The 20,282-nt window shown below is 46.4% G+C and overlaps 1 protein-coding gene across 2 annotated transcripts in view; it reads right to left on the reverse strand.

The window, feature by feature from the left end:
- LOC126541316 (E3 ubiquitin-protein ligase HECW2-like) overlaps positions 1 to 20,086 on the reverse strand; it is an 80,814-nt gene extending 60,728 nt beyond the window's left edge. For both annotated transcript variants that reach the window (XM_050188049.3, XM_050188048.3), the window contains exons 1-4: positions 19,991 to 20,086; positions 6,869 to 7,225; positions 2,317 to 2,427; positions 1,280 to 1,386 (exon numbers count right to left, since the gene is read on the reverse strand). In XM_050188049.3, coding sequence (XP_050044006.2) covers positions 1,280 to 1,386; positions 2,317 to 2,427; positions 6,869 to 7,154 — 504 coding nt within the window. In that variant the 5' untranslated portion in view covers positions 7,155 to 7,225; positions 19,991 to 20,086. The remainder of the gene's footprint in view (positions 1 to 1,279; positions 1,387 to 2,316; positions 2,428 to 6,868; positions 7,226 to 19,990) is intronic.
- Between the last annotated feature and the right edge of the window lie 196 nt (positions 20,087 to 20,282).

Raw genomic sequence — 20,282 nt, forward strand, 5'->3', positions numbered from 1 at the left:
ATTTAAGATAGTATAACGTCAAGAACATTAACAACAGCAGAAATGATTTACCAAAACTACTTTCTGGAAAAACCAAGTCACAATGCACGCCCATTATGATCATTCTCTCACTGAAGTACAATGGTCGAGGGGGATTCCCACAACAGAGTGGTGTAAAATTTAAACATGTGAGCCACCATGTACACTGTAGTGCTTCACCAATTGTCTTTATTGCCAGTGAGTGCTGCACAAATCTCACAATGTTGCCAATCCATATGCACATGAAGCATGATATGACTGGGATGCACCAAACGACATCAGTGCATAAGGGCATTGTAGACTAGCTATCTTGACACAATTCAACAAGAACACTTTCATTCCACTGAGGCAAGTCATGCTTGGTTTACAAAGCAAATTGCGACTTGGCCCATTCCGTTCATCTAGCCTTTACGGACATGTTTAAACCATATCCATGTTTAAACCGTCAGAATAAGTCACTTTTTAGGTAGCTAGTGGTCTACAGGGTTCAAGCAACAAGGAATTGGAAATGAGCATACAAACAATCGTAGAACAATATGCATTGGGAAGGATAGAGAGGGAAATGCACTTGTAAGCTAGGTAACTTAAAATCTGTTTGCATCACTGTTGAATCTAATGCATCACTAGATGAGTCTAATTTGTTTAAAACAGCAGCTAAACAAGTAAAAGAAAAAGCAGAAAAGCTATTTCCTGAACAAAGAGGATTAAGTGCAAGAGTATTAGCTGATCTCTACCAAAGCCCAATTCACCTAAAATACCAACACAGAAAAATCATAGACATGACATCTTTCAAGTGTATAATCTACCTAAAAATTCACGAAATTTAGAACAAAGTGGGGAAGCGGCTGTTATACATGTGATTGTTGCCTTCAATTGCAGCTTCAGAGCAATGCAGAGCCTGCTGCCATGAAGTTGCACCTGAACACAAAATTCACTTATAAATGTGTTCTGCATTGCAGTGAAGCCCCACACTGCAAACAGAAACAGCATTTAGCTATGATGACTGGATATTCAGCACAAGGTTGTAGCCAGTGCGCTCTTCTGTGCTGACAATCAAACTGGGTTGCTTTCTTGAGGATTCAAACATTTTTTTGTATGCAGCTACTAGTATGTGCATGGATTATGTGTACGGACTCTTTCTTTTCCCTACTCTAAATGCTGCAATTGAGTGCAGATTCTCTTTTTTTTTTTTAGGGCATGGTGTAAAGCACGACAATACAGCCGTAAACACTAAAGATAAGCAAAGGAAGGAAGAGCTTACCATAATTCCAGTGGTGTCAGCCGACCTGCAGATGGTCACCACTGGGCTCACAGCTCTGAGAGTGCCACTTGTCCCATGGTAGTAGCGAAAGCAAACATTGGTTGTCTCTGCAACAAGCGTGTGTTCAGTGTGAGGACATATTTCATATCCCACCATGTCACACAGAGCACTGTGTGCAAAAAAGACAAAGCTTGAGAAAACAGTGGTATGCCACAGACAAGACCAACAACATACTGTTGGCATTCATTTTGGGTACAGCAGAGCGCATGTAAAACACAGAAATGATCTCCAGTTAGGCAACCACTCAATCTGATTTGGATGTTATTTGTTGCAATCACAAGAAAATCTCACATTTTATTTACTGGAGGGAGCAGATGTCTTTGTCTGGTCCCTCAATATCTTAGTGAAAATTGCTTAATAGTAATAATAATAATAGTGATAATCAATAAAAAAAGTTTGAATGCCATGTTTACAACTCCACATAACTCTACAACAAAAGTTAATACAGCGATTCCATGAACAGCGCACACACAATTCTGCATTAAAAGTGGAATAAGATGATGTACTACACACGACATAACATCACAGATAACTTGTGAACTGACTCCTGCAAAACTCACATAACAGTGGTACTAACACATCTACCATGTTTATCTTATGCACCCTAAATGTGCAATTATCAGGTGCAGTATGCATTTCATAGTTGTAAACAGGCTATCACAATTTTCTTAGATTTTAATTTCTGAACGAACAATAGTCGATCTTTTGTATGCAGCTGACTTGATTCCAATCCAGTCACCAGTTGCCTAGCAAGATATTTACTGCATTTCACACTTACACGAGCTGAGACTTCAGAGTTTGACCAAAACTAAATCAATCCTTTTAAGTGCTCTTAATTGCTGCAGTCACAGTATGTGCAAACCAGTTTTACATAAAGCACAGGATAACCAAATTTTCATTAGCACAACTTCTGACAATTCTGAGCTGCCAAGAAGTTCCTGTGTATAAGTCTCAATTAGAATGAATGAATGTCCCACCTTCAACAAATGCATCTTTGCAGTCTATGTTCCACAGGACCTGGCCTTTTGCAGTGTTACTTGGGCACCGCTTGTTTTTGTGCTCCAGAAAACGAAGTGGATCTGTTTCATCTAAAGGTGCGCAAAAGTAAAAAGAAAAAGAGAGAGAAAAAAAAAAGAATAATCATATAGCTGACACACACATTGCAAGAAAACTACGCATTTTTTTGCCCTTGCAGCAACTTCGATAATGTTGTCCCTAACTAGCCATGAACAAAATGTTCTGCAGTAGCCTATAATGAGAGAGCAGTAGGGCACCGCGCTATTCTTAAGCTATGCAGTGAATCCTTCAAGTGGCAATAATACAGCTGATCAAAATGTCGATTCTATGAGATCAAAGCAGTCAGCAGGTAACAAAAGTGCCCTATTGAATCTATCATGTCAAACATTCCTGTAGGATAAGCAATGTCACATTTTTTCTATGATACTGAATAGCTGCAATATTGCATTATTCCTGTTACTGCCTACAAAAAAGGCACGAAATGGGAAAAACGTTTGGCATTTATGGTGTATTTGGTGGTGCATTTTTTTCCCAAAGTGGGAAAAAATACATGACTGTGGCAAAATGAAGAGCAAACAACCAAGACAACATTTCCAAAATACCTATGCCAGAAAAGGTCATTGCAGCTTGTGTAGTAACGGCGGGAGAGCACTCCCGCAGTTTTTCTCCAGGCAGTAGTCAATAGAAGGGCTGCTGTGGTCTATGCTACAGAGGTGTGGCTAAGATATATAGTTCACTGTGCTTTTGTGGTCGAAGAGTGCAAACAACTTCTTTGTTCCTTTTTATCAATGACCATAATTCTAAGAAACGCTGGGCTGCTGGCTTTCATAAGCAAGTAAAACACACCAGCCCTGGACTATAAAATTGCCTTTAACTGGAGGACTGACAATATTCTTAACCCACAATTTCTCGTCCAGATTTTGGAGAAATGATATTATAATTTCATTTTGTATGTATTTCTGCATCTTAAAGAAGACATAAAGCAAGAGAAAGATTCTCGGCTAAGTATTTCTTATCATGCTAATTAAAGGGTTAACAGCACTGGAGGTCTCCCTACAGTCAATCATTATAGGACCCTCTTTTGTATGTGACAGTAGCATCAATTTGAAAGGAAATAATTGCCATCTACCTGACAATAGCACGAAGCTATAAAGGCACCCTGTTCGGGTTTTTCAGAAAGAAAGCTTTGCAGCTGAAGAAGAAATACACCCTGGCTCTGGAACGAATCTTGGACCATTGCCCAGTGCCCTATGCTTCAGTGGCATAGACAGAAATCTATATTTGGGGGGGGCTCTCCCCCCACCGACAACTACCACTCCTCTCCCTCCCTCCCTCCCTCCCTCCCTCCCTCCCTCCCACTGCACACACACACACACACACACACACACACACACACACACACACACACACACACACACACACACACACACACACACACACACACACACACACACACACACACACACACACACACTTCAAGGAACCAAGGAACTTCAAGGAAGCCAAGGAAATAGTTCACCTAACTGAATATTCACTAGAATATGAAACAGCATAGGGCACAGCAGACATCAAGTCAAAAGTGTGAAGTGCAATTTATGGAGTTATTATGTGCATCGGTATGTACAAAGTGCATATCAGTTACACTGAAGCTTATCTCATATTGAAAAAAAAAGAACAATTAATTTTCATTTGCACTGATGCTCTTAAAGCACAAGAAGTACTAAACACAGCTGTCTAGAGAGCATGTTTTTGTGCGCTTATTCTGGCACACCTTGTTGCTGAGACACGAAGTCTCACAACTTTCCAAGGGATCCTACAGCCTTGCCAAGAGTTACAGTATTTGAATCTGCCTATGCCATTGCATCTTCCTCGTTGTACTGTTTTTCGGCACTATCATCGGTAACAATTCCCACATCAATAATTCAGCACAGGTAACGGCCTCACTGTCACTGCACAGAGTCTTCAAACGAAGTGTTGCTGTTAACATCCAGCTGGTGACAGACCTCTGTCCTGGTCCTGCGGTCGATCCCCTCGTCACGCTGTTCCTCTTGCTCACTTTCACCGCACAGGGGGGAAAGGCCTGATTTATGCCAGCAGTTTCTAATTGCAGCTGGTGTTGTTATCCACCAGGAGCCTCGAAATCATTCAACTGAAATATTTGTTATTAAGAAATTCGTTTAACTGAAAGATTTTTGGATAGAATGCATAGGAAAACTGCCGGGGATTTTCTAAGAGTGTGTTATTCTGAAATATTTCTTATTAAAGTGTCGTTCGTACAAATGAGCGTTTACTGCACACACACACACATTATATAGATATATATTTATATATATTGTAATGGTAACGAAGAACACCGTAAGTGAAAGTAGAGGAAGAGAAGGGCAAGCAGAAAGATAAGAGAAGTAGTGGGTGAGGGGAATAGCTGGTTTTGAAACGGCTGTGATTTGGGTCTGTTCTATTCCACTTGGAACCCATTCAAGGTGCCGGACTCCCATTACATTTTGGTGGCAGTGGTCATGTTAATCCACAGCAATTATATATATATATATGGAGGTTGCACACCACGCAAAGACAAGCTCCTAGCGCTCCCTGGACAAGGATGCTTTAAGAATGAGGATGCGTGTTATTGTGTTGCCAAAACAACAGTTTGCTTAATTTCTGACAAAAGTTCTTCATTGCTAAGGCGTCCAGCCACTTAACATCAAATTATGCTATCATCCTTATGCTATATATAAAAATGATATTTAGAAAAAGACGAAAATTTTGTTTACGAATTGATGCATTTATATAATGGATGTCGATGACCTAGCTGATACATCACTTCGAAAAATGAGCGCTGAAAATAGGGCCAAACAATACAGGACAGCGCACTATTGTGTGTCTTCTTGTTTGCGGGCCAAACTTGTTGCAGCCCTGGAAACAGTGAAGATAACTGTCGTTTTCCAGCCAGATCTTCTGGAGAGTGGTACGGCGACGGCTAAGTACGGAAGAGGGCGGGCATTATTTTGCAAGACGCCTATTACTCAGTAGCGCTTCTGGCATAAGTGGTCATGCTATACTGTTCTAGATTTAAAAATACAGGAACGAAGCTTTGCGATATAGACCTTCGATAGTATCGTATGATGCAAGTTTCACTCACTTCCAGTGACCTGTTTCCCTTCTTGTTTGAAGAGATCTTTGGAAGTAACTTGTGATCACGATGTAGTAGTCATCACCCAATGCATACTTCTATTTGATGACACCGGGAACTGATGAGGCAGACAGTCCCAAGCAGGGCTGCTTCCTGTTTAGAAGCCTTAGTGAAAATTACGGTATCCGTAGTTCACAGTAAAATAAGGGCCAGTAGCTACGAGAGATTTGAAAGTGTCATGTCTTCTGATGCCTGCCTATTCTGGAGACGTTTAGTTAGGACGGGCTCTCCGCAGCAAGCAGCACGTGTTACAAAGGGGTAGGTGAGCTACAGCTAGGCGACTGGCCACGGCTGTCTGGTGTTGAGTGATCGCGCAGTGACGAGACGCTCTTCTTGACACCTTTTATGTGCATCCACTACCTCCTCTCTTCATATCCATCACCCAACTCCCCTTCTTAAAATTATTTTCTGTTAGTCACTGTCGCACTCTTCAGCCTTCACCAGGTTGTTGAATGGCATGGCAGCCCCTAAAATTCCTATATTTCTGTTTCAGTGTGGACTAACATCAAGCTCTCCTCAAGTTTATTAACATAGTGAAAGTCAGAGAAAAGAAATTTAAAAAATGGGGGTGTGCTTATTATGCGTTTCCTAAACAAGCAAGTCACTACATTTTCAGAATGATTTTCTTCAGCACAGCGTGGTCGATGATTTGGTCAAGTACCAGAAATTAGAAGCTCTCTGATGACATGAAGGCCTGGTGGGGAGCAGCAATGCCCCCAAGTTTTATCTGTGTGTTGAATTTTTAGTGCTGATCTCCCCTCAGCAGTTATGGCTAACACAATCCAATCTGGATTGAGCTAGAGGTGTGTCATGAGTGGGCAGCAGTGTTCTGCCCATTGGAGAGGCGATCAACTGCTACCCCCCCCCCCCCCATCCCACCCGGCAATGTGTCACCCAAACAATATTTACTGCAAGTGGATATGCCTTGCAGTTTTACCTGCCACTGCTCTCACCTTGCTTTGACATTCGAGCTTTCCCTTTCATCCATGTCACTCTTTCAGAGCCCACCTACTGAAACTTTTTCTTCCGTGGGAAAGGGGTTAGGGTTTCTTAAGACAACTTTGGGGGGGGGGGGGGAGAGGGGAGGAGATAGAAATCACTTAATTTATGCTTTAGTAAAGCTTCCTACACCTTGCTGATTTCCACAGAAACAAATTGCCGTCAGCCTGTACGTAGTGTATTGTAAAAAAAGTAAAAAGAAAAAGAAAGAAGGAACGAAAGAAAGGCTTGATCTGACAGCACTAGTATCGGTTCTAAACAAGAACGAAGAAAGCAAAAAAAAAAATAATAATAAAGCGACCAAACGCGCTCGTCTGTCGTACCGGTCCGGTAGAGCCCGATCCAGTCGTCGGGGGACACCTCCTCGCGGACGTCCCAGCTGACCAGCAGCGGGGGCTCGCTGGGCGCCAGCACGTACCGGGTGCGCGACACGCTCAGGCTGGAGCGTCCCTGGAGTGCGGGCAGCCGGCGCGGCGGCACGCCGGGCGCTGCCTCGGCGGGCGCCGGCGGCGGCGGCGGCGACGAGCTGCGCCGCCGAGGCACGGGCGGCTGCTGCGCGCCGCCGCCGCCAACCAGCCGCAGCCCGTGCACGGGCGGGCTGGCGATCATGCCACGGGGGCCCCGCCGCCCACGGTGGTCACCCGCATGGGCGGCGGCGGCGGCGACCACCACCACAGGGGCTGCAACGGAACGGGGAAGGTCGCTCTCGTTGTCGGGGTTATTTGAAAGCTCCTTTTATTTCTTTTGAGAAAGGCCACTTCACACGCATTTCCACCTTCGCGAGTCTTTTCCGCGCATTTAAAGAACCCGGCAACCTGCGCCTCGGGACGTCGTAACGTGTTCAAAATAAAAAAATAAGCCGCTCAAAAGCTCTGGAGCTCAAAGCGAGTTCTTTTCTTTAAGTCTCGCTGCTTATAAAAACAAACGACGGGCATCCGACAGGCATAGAATAGCCAGGCCAATGAGCCCCTAACTTGCAAGCACTCGGCAACTCGGTCATACTGGATGGAGTACACACTCTAAAAAGATATGTGACCATCTCGACCCCGAACACTAACCGTCATCTATCGCGCGTGCACTTGGTACTTTCAGGCCCCGAACGACACGCGCGTATCTGGAGCAGCCAATACAAGCGCAGCCTGTATCAGCGTGACATCATGTATGGTGTCATGGTCGCAATCAGCTGGCAGTGGGCGCGCAGTGCTAAGGAAAGCTTGGGCACAAGCTTGTACAAGCTTCAACACGGGCGCTCTTAAACTTTGCACCCTTTGGTGGCTTATCTTGTCCCACAAGAAAATAATATTCTGCCTCACTTGCGTTTCCTTTCTGGAGAACTCCGCCCTTACTACTTTCGTTTCGAGAAGGCCATGTCACGCTGATAACGCGCATACCGTTCGCGACCTGGAAGTACGGGGCTCGCAGCGTTAAGGAAAGGAAATGAGCGCAACACAAATGACGATTATCGTTGTTGGACAAGATAATCCCCAAAGGGTGCGAACTTCTTTAAGGGTGTGACAGAACGGCGTCATTATGACGACAAACTGCGCATATAGGCAATGATAAATGGCGTCGTATCCACACCATTTTGCAATGTCTTTCGAAACGCGATGCATGTGCCAGTGAAGTTAGAAACTGCGAAGTCGGAAGAACACCAGGGTTCACATTTCCAAATTCCCTGAGTTTTCCAGGCTTTCCCCCTGATAGCCTTTGCAAAATTCCATGAATGAGCCTGAACTCTTGTTTTATGTCAAGACATGCTGACACCATGTTGCCCGATGCTGTAGTATGCATGTTGAAACAAAAAAATTACTTAATCAGTTTGAGTAGTAAGGAGTAATATCTATTTTATTTAAAAAGAAAACAGAAGGAAGGTGTTAGTAAAATGAACAGCAAAAGAAATGATAAAATACATTGCAAATTGGGTCGAACATATTCAAATACGAATTGTAAGGAGATGCATACATAACTAAATATTTTTGAATATGAGCTATTTCTATCAACTGATAGCAAGCTCATCGGTATGAAGCCTGAACTTTGTCACTATTAAGATTCTCTCTCAGCAGCTGGGAAATCAACCTCAACTGCCCTGACATACTCTCAGCCCGTACACAACATCTCAGTGTTGGGTTTCACTGCTTTAAAGAGCTTATTTTGGTTTGGATAAGGGACACCTGCATCTCGGCATCAGCCAACGCTTTGTTTTTTGAGCTCAAGCTCCTTCAAAGAGGCGGCGGCACGCTTCCTTTCCTGTTAATTCCTCAGTACGTCGGTCCTTCCTGTTCTCATCCTCTTTCTGCCATGTGTTCACTCCCTGGACCATTTGAAGCATCCTCTTCGTCAGTTGTACAGTCAACGTCCCATTTTTTGGACTCCCTAGGGGCCGCAAGAACATCCGAAAAATCGGGCAGTCCGAAAAAAAGGAATACATGTCTTATCTGCCCTTAAGGGCTAAAATTGCCACAGACACGTCCGAAAAAGCTCTTAAGGCCTGCCAGTACACTTATTAGGCATATCGGTGCTCGTACTGTGACAGGATACGGGGGTGCACGCGTGTATACATACTGTGTCCCGTGACAATTGCCCCTTCCCACGCTTGTTATGCTTCACCGCGTAACATTGCTGTACTGAGGCGAAGCTAACTTTTGAACACTGTCATTACGCAACGCGCTGTAAGCTATTCGCGAGGATTACAAAGGCGGAGTCGGTGCCATTGCTGACAGCGGCGAATTCTTTCAATGAAAAAACACCGCACCGCACGGCAAGAAGCTTAATAGCGAACATAGAAGCAGCTAGACCTAACGTTGCCGCGGTGGTGGCTACGGCCGCCAGCGGATCTGCGTGGTTCGAGGCGGCGAGATAAAAAGGCGGCAGTGGTGGCTTTGATTATTGCCATTTCAGGCCTGCAGTCAGGGCAATATACACTGACTATATGGAGTACGTGGTGGTGCCGCAAAGCCGTGCGAATTATCTGGCATGTCCGATAAATTGGGCGTCTGGAAAATCGGTCGTTAACTGCTCTGGCAATACCTCGTGCCGACGACACGGCGTCAATGACGATTCGTTGCAATTCCTGTTACTGGAGCCAGCATTAACACGACTTTCGTTCCCTTTCAATGAAGTTACAGCTAATTTTCCCTGATAGAAGCACAAATTCCCTGAGTTTTCCCTGAGTATTTCCAGACTATTCAAATTCCCTGAGAATTCCCGGTTTTCCAGGTTGGTAGACACCCCGAACACTCATTTCCCGAGTTTTGCGCGAACAGTGATATTTAGAATCGAATAAAATACAGATAGTGCGGACTGCAGGAACAAAGTAAATCAGAACTGAACATCCGAGCACTAGCATTTTATAAAAATATATACATATATACAGATCAGCTCAAGGGATATCCGCAGGTTTCGCTTTAACATCGCGGAACTCAAGAACGAGCATGTTGTGTTTGCTAGAATGGTGCGTAATAGAGCTATGCAGTTTTTTTTTATGATCTTATTCGAAGCAGCAACTTGTTACAAAATGCTAGCAGTGCTAATTACAGGATCATGAGCGACTTCAAGATTATTACCAGAGGCTCAAGCATGTCGTTGAAAACCAAGGCACAATTAGCCGTTAACGCATGTAGCAATACGGAATAGTAAGAAAATGCGAACGATGCAGACAGCCAGTTATTTTACACAAATCGAATACGGGTCGTCATCGACCACAAAACATTCAGCCGATGTGGCGCGTTTCCTTGACAAATCAGTGTGCACTGTAAAAGTATTATTTCAAATCTTATTCGCATCAGTCCTTACTGCCAGAGCATTCAATATCGCCCTTCCAAATCAAATTCTCGATTAAGTGATAAATAAAAGCTATAAGTTGGAAGCTGGAACACTCACATATGCTGACATAAGGAATTCCTGGTCAACGAAAAAAAAAAAATGTTCGAATGTTCGAAATCACCGGTTAAACTGTGACACAAAAACACGACAAGCAAGATTCGTACGACTCGCTCTGTAGGTACGTTTCCACACCAAGTCGGTGGCCACTACCGGTCTGATTGTTATGACTTTGATTTCCCATCCAGGATTTTCCATTCCACCCCGGAAACCGTGTTTCATGACCTCCTTAATTACTAAATTATTGTGGGAGTTCAGCTCACACTCGCGTTCCAACATAAGCTGAGGTCTGTGAAAGAGGCCGAGCCTATGCACATGTTTATTATGTTGTTGTTTCAAACGTTTATTAAGCAAAAAGGAAACCAAAGGCGTCTTGCCAATGCACGAGACGTAGAACGCTGTTCAAGAGGAAGGAAGTGCTACCGAAGTGAACAATGGGGGTCACGTGGTTTGCTGCAGCATGCGGAAATGTTGCCAGCATTAGGAGCACCAGTAAGGTCACGCACGATAATGTGCTGTATGCACTTGACAACTTCCCGTGTTTTCCCAGGCGACGTAACGAAGCTCCGGCCGCGCACTGTATACAGCGGTTGGTCTACACTACATTAATGTTCCCCGCCACTACATTTGTTCAAGGCCAGCGACGTGTTGCGGTCCCCGAAGCCAGACAGCGCAAATTCTCGCTGCGAGACAGGCAAAACCCTAGCGTTGTGCGTATATATAGTAACAGAGCCATTCGTTATAACGAAGTAGCTGCCTCAAATCCACTGCGGGGAAAGATAACAGTTGTTGCCTGTCTAAAGTAGACAGCTGGACTGACATCACGCGTGGTTTTTAATCATTTAAAAGGAGCGTTCACAACTCGGGCTCGACATTGCTCTGATAGCCTATCTCAAGCAAAACAATTTGTATTAAAGCATGACCTCACAGAGACAGGAAACAGGGCTGAGCGCACATCAGCAAAGCTGCCGGACCACCGTTTCCTTATGCAGGGGGAGGAGCTAGTAATCAACATGAAAGAGATGGGTGGAGAGATGAAATGAACAAAAACTTTTTGGCTGGCCGCACCCTGTCAAGTATTAGGCTTTGAATACCTAAACGTCGGACAACGCAAGAAAGAGGATTGGTGGAATACTATACAAGGTTCAAATTATGAGAAAGTGATTAGGAAGGGGAAATGAGACGTGACGCTATCTAGTAAAATTACTTGAGCAATACGGGGAGGCACCGGAATTCGACACAGCCGACGTCACAAGCGTGAGTCTACGTTCCGCCGGTTCGGGATGCCAGCCAGCCAGAGACGGACGACTTTCGCTTTGCCCTCTCGCCCCCCCCCCCCCCCCCCCCCCCGTTCGAGGGGGGCGAGAGGGCAAAGGCGTGCCGCGAAATACCAGTAGCGGGGAAACCTCTTTCTACGCAAAATCCGCCGTTCTGCGAGCACCGGGTGACGAGAAGGTCCCGCACAGGATACGAATGCGAAATGTGGGGCACAAGCGTGCCGTGGTGGAATGGAATGAGTGCGGCTGCGGCGGCGGCCCGTTTCAAGTGAACCGCGCTTCCGCCGTCGCGGGTGCCAATGGTGATCGCCTTCCGGCTGTGAACAAGGTCCCTTCGCCAAGCCAAGCCCGTGGGAAGCGGGGGCGCACGTTTTTTCGTAGCGCGCCGTTGGCACGCGATGGAATTCCACGAGAAAGCGCCTTCTGGAAATGATCGGGTTCTCCGTTCGCGATCGAGTTGCAAGCGTCACGCTAACGGGAGAAGGCGCGTCCATTTATCGTCATAATCTCGTTCTCTATTGTGCAACCATCATCACCCTCGTACAAATTATGTTCATTGGCGCGATAAAAGCCTAAACAAAGGGGGATCTCAAGTTACCCGCGTCCTGCGTGGGGTCAGCAGAACCCATCGTATACGCCTGCAAGCTTCCTAATCCAATATGGCTCCACCTAATCTCTACACTACCATCGACTGTGTCTTGATACTTGAAAACTGGGCAGTTAAAGACGGCACGAGCGCAAGAAAGTTGGCAAGGATCATCAGCACAGATTCGCAACTGACTTATTGAAACGAAACGTCACAAAATATATAGGCTGGAATCAACTCGTACGTGGACCACCTGGTTTTGAACAGAGTAAAGCGACGATCACCACGACTGTTAACTTAACTTGCCCAGCTGTCTACACTTTCAACTGTGTTTTCCTTCTATTGACACCCGTTCTATTATTGCGCGAACAAATATCCGGATTACCTGCTCCAAGCATGGCAGGAACAACCCAAGTTCCGCTACTTTTTACCAATCTGCACTATGGAATATAAACGTGGCCGTGTGATTTTAGAGCTCGAACAAGGGTGGTGTAAATCATCACATGCTTGGTCCAGATGACTGAAAGTGAATGCAGTGCGTTCATTCGCTCTTGAGCGTCCGCACAAACAACTTTAGGAGCTCATGCGCGCAAGTGCGACGTGCACGAGAACGCGAGCGACAGCACGTGAATTCTGATGGAGTGCATGTGCTTATCATACTGGTGAATACGAACGCGTGCCTATCCGCAAATTTTGCTCCACCACAGTCCACGATTGCCTCCTCGGTCGTCAACGGGACAACGTGAATGCACCGCTCTCTGTCACCGTCTCCCATTCTACAGCACAGTTTCACAACGTCAGTGACAGTGTGCTATCTACAACGACGACAGAGCTTTCTTGACACAACGGCGTCTATCAGAGGAAGTTTCATACACACTCAGACACCGTCCGCGTCCTATGCTGTGGCATTTTTCCAGAATGATACAGGGGGGAATGTCCCCGATAGGCAACAGCGGCATCCGCTAAGGTGTCAAGAAGACAAGTGAGGCCGCAATGATCGAAAGAGGATCGAAGGCAAACCCAAAGTGATATATAAAGAAATCTCCCCCCCCCCCCCCCATTATCATGTATCGCTTTCCACTTGGTTGGTCAGAGCATATATATCGCAGCCTGTGTGCAAGCTTGAAAGCTTTGAGCAAGCTGCACGGCTTGTTAGATCACAAATCAAGATTTTGGAAGTAAAGTTTTCTGGTTGGGATAGCAGGTTTGAACACTAACCAAAAATTGAACTACGTCCCATACGTCACAAATTAAAAAAAAGGGGGGGGGGAAGCATGGATGTCTCTTGGTGGAATTTATAAAGAAGGCAAGCCGGTTTCAAAAATTTGGACCGTCTGCCGCCTATACACAGACCTCGGTGTACGTATTCAACACAAATAGCGTTCGACGGTGTCCTTACACTCTATAGCCCGATTTACACAACTACGTAGTCCACTTTTAAGTAAGGATGCATCTCAAGAACCCCACCTTCATTATCAATAAAGTTGGAATAAAGTTTTGCACGAAACTGCGATTCATTTTTTGTTTTGTAACTTGATACGACATGCGATGCCAAATATCCGGCTTCTTCGTGCACGTGGTTTATCACATGCTAGCTTTTGCGGGGATGATTTGACAAAAAGCTGATTATCATCCACAATTAGCGCAGAATGCTATTTATATATCACTGGCTGCAGCGATGGGGGGAAAGGGGAGGGGGGGAATGGTCCGGAAGCATTCTGACTGTGTGTGTTCTTTTTTTTTTTCGTAAATGCATCTACATATAAGCCTATAGGTGAAGCTCTCGATTCGTGCCCTCACCAGAACGCCAGAACCCGACCAGGTATCGAACCCGTGACATCGTGTCATGCTCTGGAGCAAAGCGACACGGCCGCTGTGTGAAACGCAAGCACCGGCGCCGGTTACGTTTCTGCATAGTTTCAATGGTAACAAATGGCAAAAATAACCCGACATTGTTGATAGCGGGACCCGACAAACCCGTTACATTAGACACACCAGCAATCTTGGAGGTGGTTGCTCTACGCGGCAAAAAAACGCACCCCTTGATGCAGCCCCCTCCCCCCCACTTCCTCCGTTTTTTTCCTTTTTCTTTATTTTTGCAATATTTAGCTTAGCTGCCATCAACAGTAAGCTGTCCAGACTTCAGTCTGCCTGCAGCGTTTACCTCCGAATGCAACGGCGCTAATTTAAAATATCACTAGGTGCCTTAACAATCATGTCGTGTATGCTGGTAAACTCAGTGCTGACGCTCTTGTTAGCCGAGGTTCTTTTTTATTATTATTATTGCGCGATTACGTTTTAGTAGTAAAGCACACCTCATGTGAAATTTTGTTCGATTCAATTTAGTACGACAGAATACTGGGCGTGACTATAAGCACTCTTATTAATAGGAATGCTATACACAGGGCTCTCCACTTTGGCTTCAGGTATGGGTAGTGCTGCACTGCCGCAGATGAAGGCATACCGTGCAAAGGAAAAGGTGGCCCAACACACCTCAAAAGGCGACGCGTCTGTGAGCCTATGCGGCGCGTGACTTCTTCCAAACATTGCTAAATTACACGCACGACGAAGCACTCGACATCAAGCGTCTCCGTGCCGCGGCTTTCGCAAGCGTCATGGGTCGTACTTGAAATACACCACGTCGAAGATGCCACAAGAAACGAATATAGAACGCGACGGTATAGGCGTCACAGGCAACCGCGCCCTGGGAACGATCGGCGACATCGTCCACAAGTCCAGGCACCCTACCCTGTCTGTGCTACAAAGCGAAAGAGCTACAGCCGAGTCGACCGCATGGAACACATTTCAAGCACATTTTCAGCGTGGCATCGCCCGGCGTCTGCGCTTAACTCCGCGCGATGCGTATCACGGCCAGAATGCGTACCAGCGGAAATTTCGCTGCGCGTTCTGACTAGAATTACAGCACGAAATGGCCGCGCAAACGCCAGAAATACATTTCATGTGGTTGGCGCTTTTTTTTTAAAGAAAGCGAAGGCGCGATAACGTTGAAGCGTCCCGTGCCTGCTCTGTTAGCATCTATACCTCGGAAGCAATACGACTCGGGTTCCCGAGGACCTTTCAGAATCGTCCGTATAGGCATGAGCAGCGCAACAACATGCCACCAACAGAAATCAAGTATATAGATCAAAGCGCGCTTTTATTGCGATTGTTGATGCGAACGCGTCAAATGGCTCATTGAGAGAAAGAGCCGGCATCTGTAGCAGCGAAACGGCACCTAAATTCCCATTGGCTGCGACGCCACCTCACGAACGAGCCTCGACGGAGCCGAGTGGGCGAAAGGGAACGCCTGCTGCCGCGATAGCGTGCCAGGTGTTGCGTGAGGAGAGAGGGCATCGCCGCGACGCCAAACAACGTTGCGCCAAATCACCATCGTTCACGGAAGCCTGCGTTACCCGTGCGTTCATTGTCCGCGTACGCTCTCTCCCCTGCGTTCTAACTCAACGCGTTTCAACACACTCGTTTCGCCGCGAGAGAGATAGAGAAAACACTTATTGTAGGAAATATCATGAGAAGCCAACAAACACTGACACCAAGGACAACATAGGGGAAATTACTTGTATTTAATAAATGAAATAAGGAAACGATAAATTAATGGAAATTAAAGTGGATGAAAAAACAGCTTGCCGCAGGTGGGAACCGAACCCACAACCTTCGCATTTCGCGTGCGATGCTCTACCAATTGAGCTACCGCGGCGCTGTTTCCCCATCGCGCTGGCTAACACTCCCAGGGTTCTACTAGGACACATAAATACCCAAGAAAGTGGATGGGGAAACAGCGCCGCGGTAGCTCAATTGGTAGAGCATCGCACGCGAAATGCGAAGGTTGTGGGTTCGGTTCCCACCTGCGGCAAGCTGTTTTTTCATCCACTTTAATTTCCATTAATTTATCGTTTCCTTATTTCATTTATTAAATACAAGTAATTTCCCCTATGTTGTCCTTGGTGTCAGTGTTTGTTGGCTTCTCATGATATGACTAATAAAAATCGGGACCCTCGGTTAACCCCCTCTCTTCTCGTTTATTGTAGGAAAGGCAGGCAAGTTTTCGGGCCCTCAGTCCAGGGCGGAGGACCGCTCAGCGGCGTTCAATTGGACATTAATGCTTTCGCATTTACAACCTATAAGAAGTGCTTAGGGTTTTTTTTTCTTTGTTAAATGGGAGTTTAGACCTCACGAGGTAATGTGCACCAGGCCATGCGTACAGAAACCATACATTCCGAAAGCTGCACGTTGTCGCTCGTAGGGAGGCAGCATGGGATCAAATGCGTTGCTCCGAAAAAATTACGTTAACTTCCAAGGAAAAAAAAAAAAGAAAGGCGCTTATTTCTGCAAGCCTTTTACTTGATTACGGATTGCGGCGCCAAACAGGTCTAACAGCATAATACACTTGAGCGTATGTTATGAAGATAATGTAGATCTACTTCACAGGTGAAAACAGTACAAGCTGACGGCCACGGCAATACAGTGATGAATGAATGAATGAATTCTGTTACTTCGCAAAACAACGATCTGATTATGAGGCACGCCGTATTGCGGGACTCCGGATTAATTTTGACCACTTGGAGTTCTCTAACGTACACCCAAATGCACGATATATGCGCGTTTTTTGCATTTTGCTCTCATCGAAATGCGGCCGCAGCAGCCGGGATTTGAACCCGCGACCTTGTGCTTATTAGCAGCGCGACGCCAAAGCCACTAAGCAACCACGGTGGGTTACACTGAAGCCAAATGCGCTCTCAACAGTTGTGTTTTAGCATGCATTCGAGAATCTTCGCTGTATCGGCAGTGCTCGTTAAATGTCACAGGATTTGCCAAAGCGGCTGAGATAGTTACTTGCGGTAATAATACAACTAGCGCATATGTCAGTAACAGCAGGTATTACGGGACAATAATGCACCCATACTATTATAAAAAAAGGTAATCGCCTTGAGCTAGGCGTCAGCACTCCGGAATCTAACTTACCAACTACGCAAGCTGTTCATCACGGTCGTAGATTACGGGGCGCCGACAGCACACTGGAAAACGGTGCGCCCCAGCATTGTTCAACACGACGCAAGGCGAACAAACAGCTCCCAGGGCACGTCGTGGTGCGCACGGTGAAGCTTACTTGAGAGCGAGCGATCGGCCGGTGGGTAAACGCAAACAAAGCACGCGCCTATCTCGTACTGCGACGTATATCGGCCCCCGTCCTCTCCTATGTGATTTCGCACAGGGTCAAGAGGAAGCATACGCATAGTTGCAAGGAAGCACTGCAACGACTGCAGACAGTCCCATCGTTCAAGCACTGTGACCTTCACGGGTCTTGTCTCTCGAAGAGAAAGGGGAGACGACACAGGAAGTAAAAAGAGGCTGCTGCGCGCTCCCGGGGCTCAAGCCGAGCGGATCGTCTTACACACGCGAAGCAGTGCTTCTCTCTCTCTCTCTGCCCTCCCCACTTCCCGACGTTGAAAAGGCGTAACTTGAGAGGACGGGGCGCCGATTGTGCGGCAGCACCCTTAGCGCGAGTTAAGCAAGAGGGTTCCAAACGACACAAAGCAAAGAAGGAAACCGGAGGTAGAGGCAGCTCCGGCACAACGCGGCGGATCGTGCGACAAATACGAGACAGTGAGCTCTTCCTTTCAGGCCACACAGGGAGCGTAAAGGCGACGTGTAAACACGGGGAGAACGACGACGACCGTGACCGCGCAAACACGCGGAAGAAACGGTATGAAAAAAAGAAAGGCCCCAATATAAAAGCGGCCGTCAAGGTCTAGCGACTGTCACAAAAGCTTTACGATGCGGAGGGGACGGGCGGAAATTTCGGCAACACACCGTCGTCGACTGACTGCGCCCAGGAAGCTTCGCGAACGCCAACTCTCGTGTGCGCGGCATTTGCAGGAAAGTGGGACCGAACGTGCACTGCGCTCAAGCAGTTGCGGCAACGAGCGCTCTGGTTCAGCAATCCGGCGTCGACGACACGTGGCCAGCTGGCAGGACGCGTTACATAACACGTATTGGCCGCGAGCTCCGCTCCGAATTTGATGCCACAGCAAGATACCCGGTTCAAACGTGCGCGTGCGCTTGAACGACAGAGCGAAAGGAAAATACTGGCGACACCGGAAGCAAACACAATTCAGCTCTCGAAACCTCTCCAACTTGGGTCTCATGTTCGCATCCGGTACTCAGGCGAGATCGCGATCCGAGCATTAACGATCCGAGCATTAACGCGCGACCGCCGACAATATGACGAAACTTAAATTCTTGGGCTTTTACGTGACAAAACCACGGTATGACTATGAGGCACGTCCTAGTGGGGGACACCGTATTAATTTTGACCACCTGGAGCTTTTTAACGTGAACCTAAAGGCAGAATGAAGCTAAGTACACGAACATGTTTGTGCCTTTCGCCCCCGTCGAAATGCGGCCGCCACGGCGGGAATCGAGCCCCGAGCGCAGCACCGCAACGTCATGGCAAAGCATCAAAGGGCTCTGGTACGGCGGCTGTCTTCCTTTTTTTTTTTATTTCACCACATTAAATACGCAAAATGCTAATAAAGAAAGGAAAAAGAAAGAGGCGGCGGCAGAGAGAGAGACAGAGAAGTTGATGACGAGCGCGAAAGCACGCGCGATCGAAGTTGTGAAAAAAATTATCAGCGGCTGTATCAAAGACGGGGCGTGTAGACAAATGGGCATACAGCGCCTGATTGCTTCGACTACAAACCACCGCTAACGCATTGTTGCTCTGCACGAACTAGGCAAGTACAAAGCAGTAGTTACGCAAGACCATGTGTATCCGATACCAATACGGGCTAGCCCGGTCGTGACACAGATCTCGGAAAGCCGGAGCCCGGATGACTAACCTCACTAGCTTCGCCCCTTTCGCAACGCAATCGTTAGGGTCGAATTATTGTGCAGACAGCGTCTAGCGCTTCCCCAGCACCTAATCATCGTGAATAAGTTTACACTGGGTGTTTACAGGCAGAAAAAGAGTAAAGAGTACGACGTGGAAACAGCTAATGTGGAAACTTTTGTTTTCTCTGAAGAGGTTTACTACGCATCATTTTTCATTAAGGCGTAGTCACAAAATTAGCTAAATTGATACAAAACGGAAAGCAATAGTATTCACTCGTCAAGAGCTCTGATCGCCAGTTATTTCCGCAGCTATCAAACATTCGCGCTTGCAAGTCCGATGGAATTATGTCAAGTGAACATGTGTGGATGACATCTCGCATGGAGAAGCACACATTATCGACGTTGAAGTATTATAGGAAGCAACCAGAAGCGAGATGAATAGTTATATCGGTGTCTGTAAAATGCGCACAGGGGCGTTCACGTTAATCAAAACTGTCGGAATTTCGGCAGCTACCTACCTTAGGTCCGGCGAAGTAGGATGGAAGCGCTTTCTACTTCTGACAAGCCCGTGTCGTACGAAAGCGAGCGCGCACACATGAAAGATCAAACTGTTGCACCATATACGACGCCACTAGGCGGGATCAGGTTGATATGCACGTCGTTCTGCCAACAACGCGATCGTCGAAAAGTTTAATAAGGCCAGAGAGATGGAAATTGGTACAAAACGTTAGGCTTAGTAGGATAGGAAGCTGGCAATATTTCGTCACAATAAGCATTTAATAGGCAGCATCTCGAGCTGAACGCCATTACCTGCGCTACAGTTGAAGATATAGAAACAGAGTGAAGATGCTTACCTTGCACGAGAATCCTAACACGCGGCTCGGATCACAATCATAACAAACTCCGTACACTGAGCATCACTCGCATAACATCCCCACCATCTTGTTACGCCTGCCTGGCGGAACTGATCGAAAAACAGAACAAAAACCACAAAAAGTTGATAGGTCGCGAAAAATAAAACAAGCACTCACAAACTTTTTTTTTACATTTTCAGTAAAATTTTATCGGCATGTATACGCACAATATTAGTGCATTCTAATAATTTATTTTTCTGAAAATGTTTCTTCATCTTTTGACATTGCGACA

Source organism: Dermacentor andersoni, chromosome 2 (assembly GCF_023375885.2).
Source record: "Dermacentor andersoni chromosome 2, qqDerAnde1_hic_scaffold, whole genome shotgun sequence".
In the NCBI taxonomy this organism is placed as follows: Eukaryota; Metazoa; Arthropoda; class Arachnida; order Ixodida; family Ixodidae; genus Dermacentor; species Dermacentor andersoni.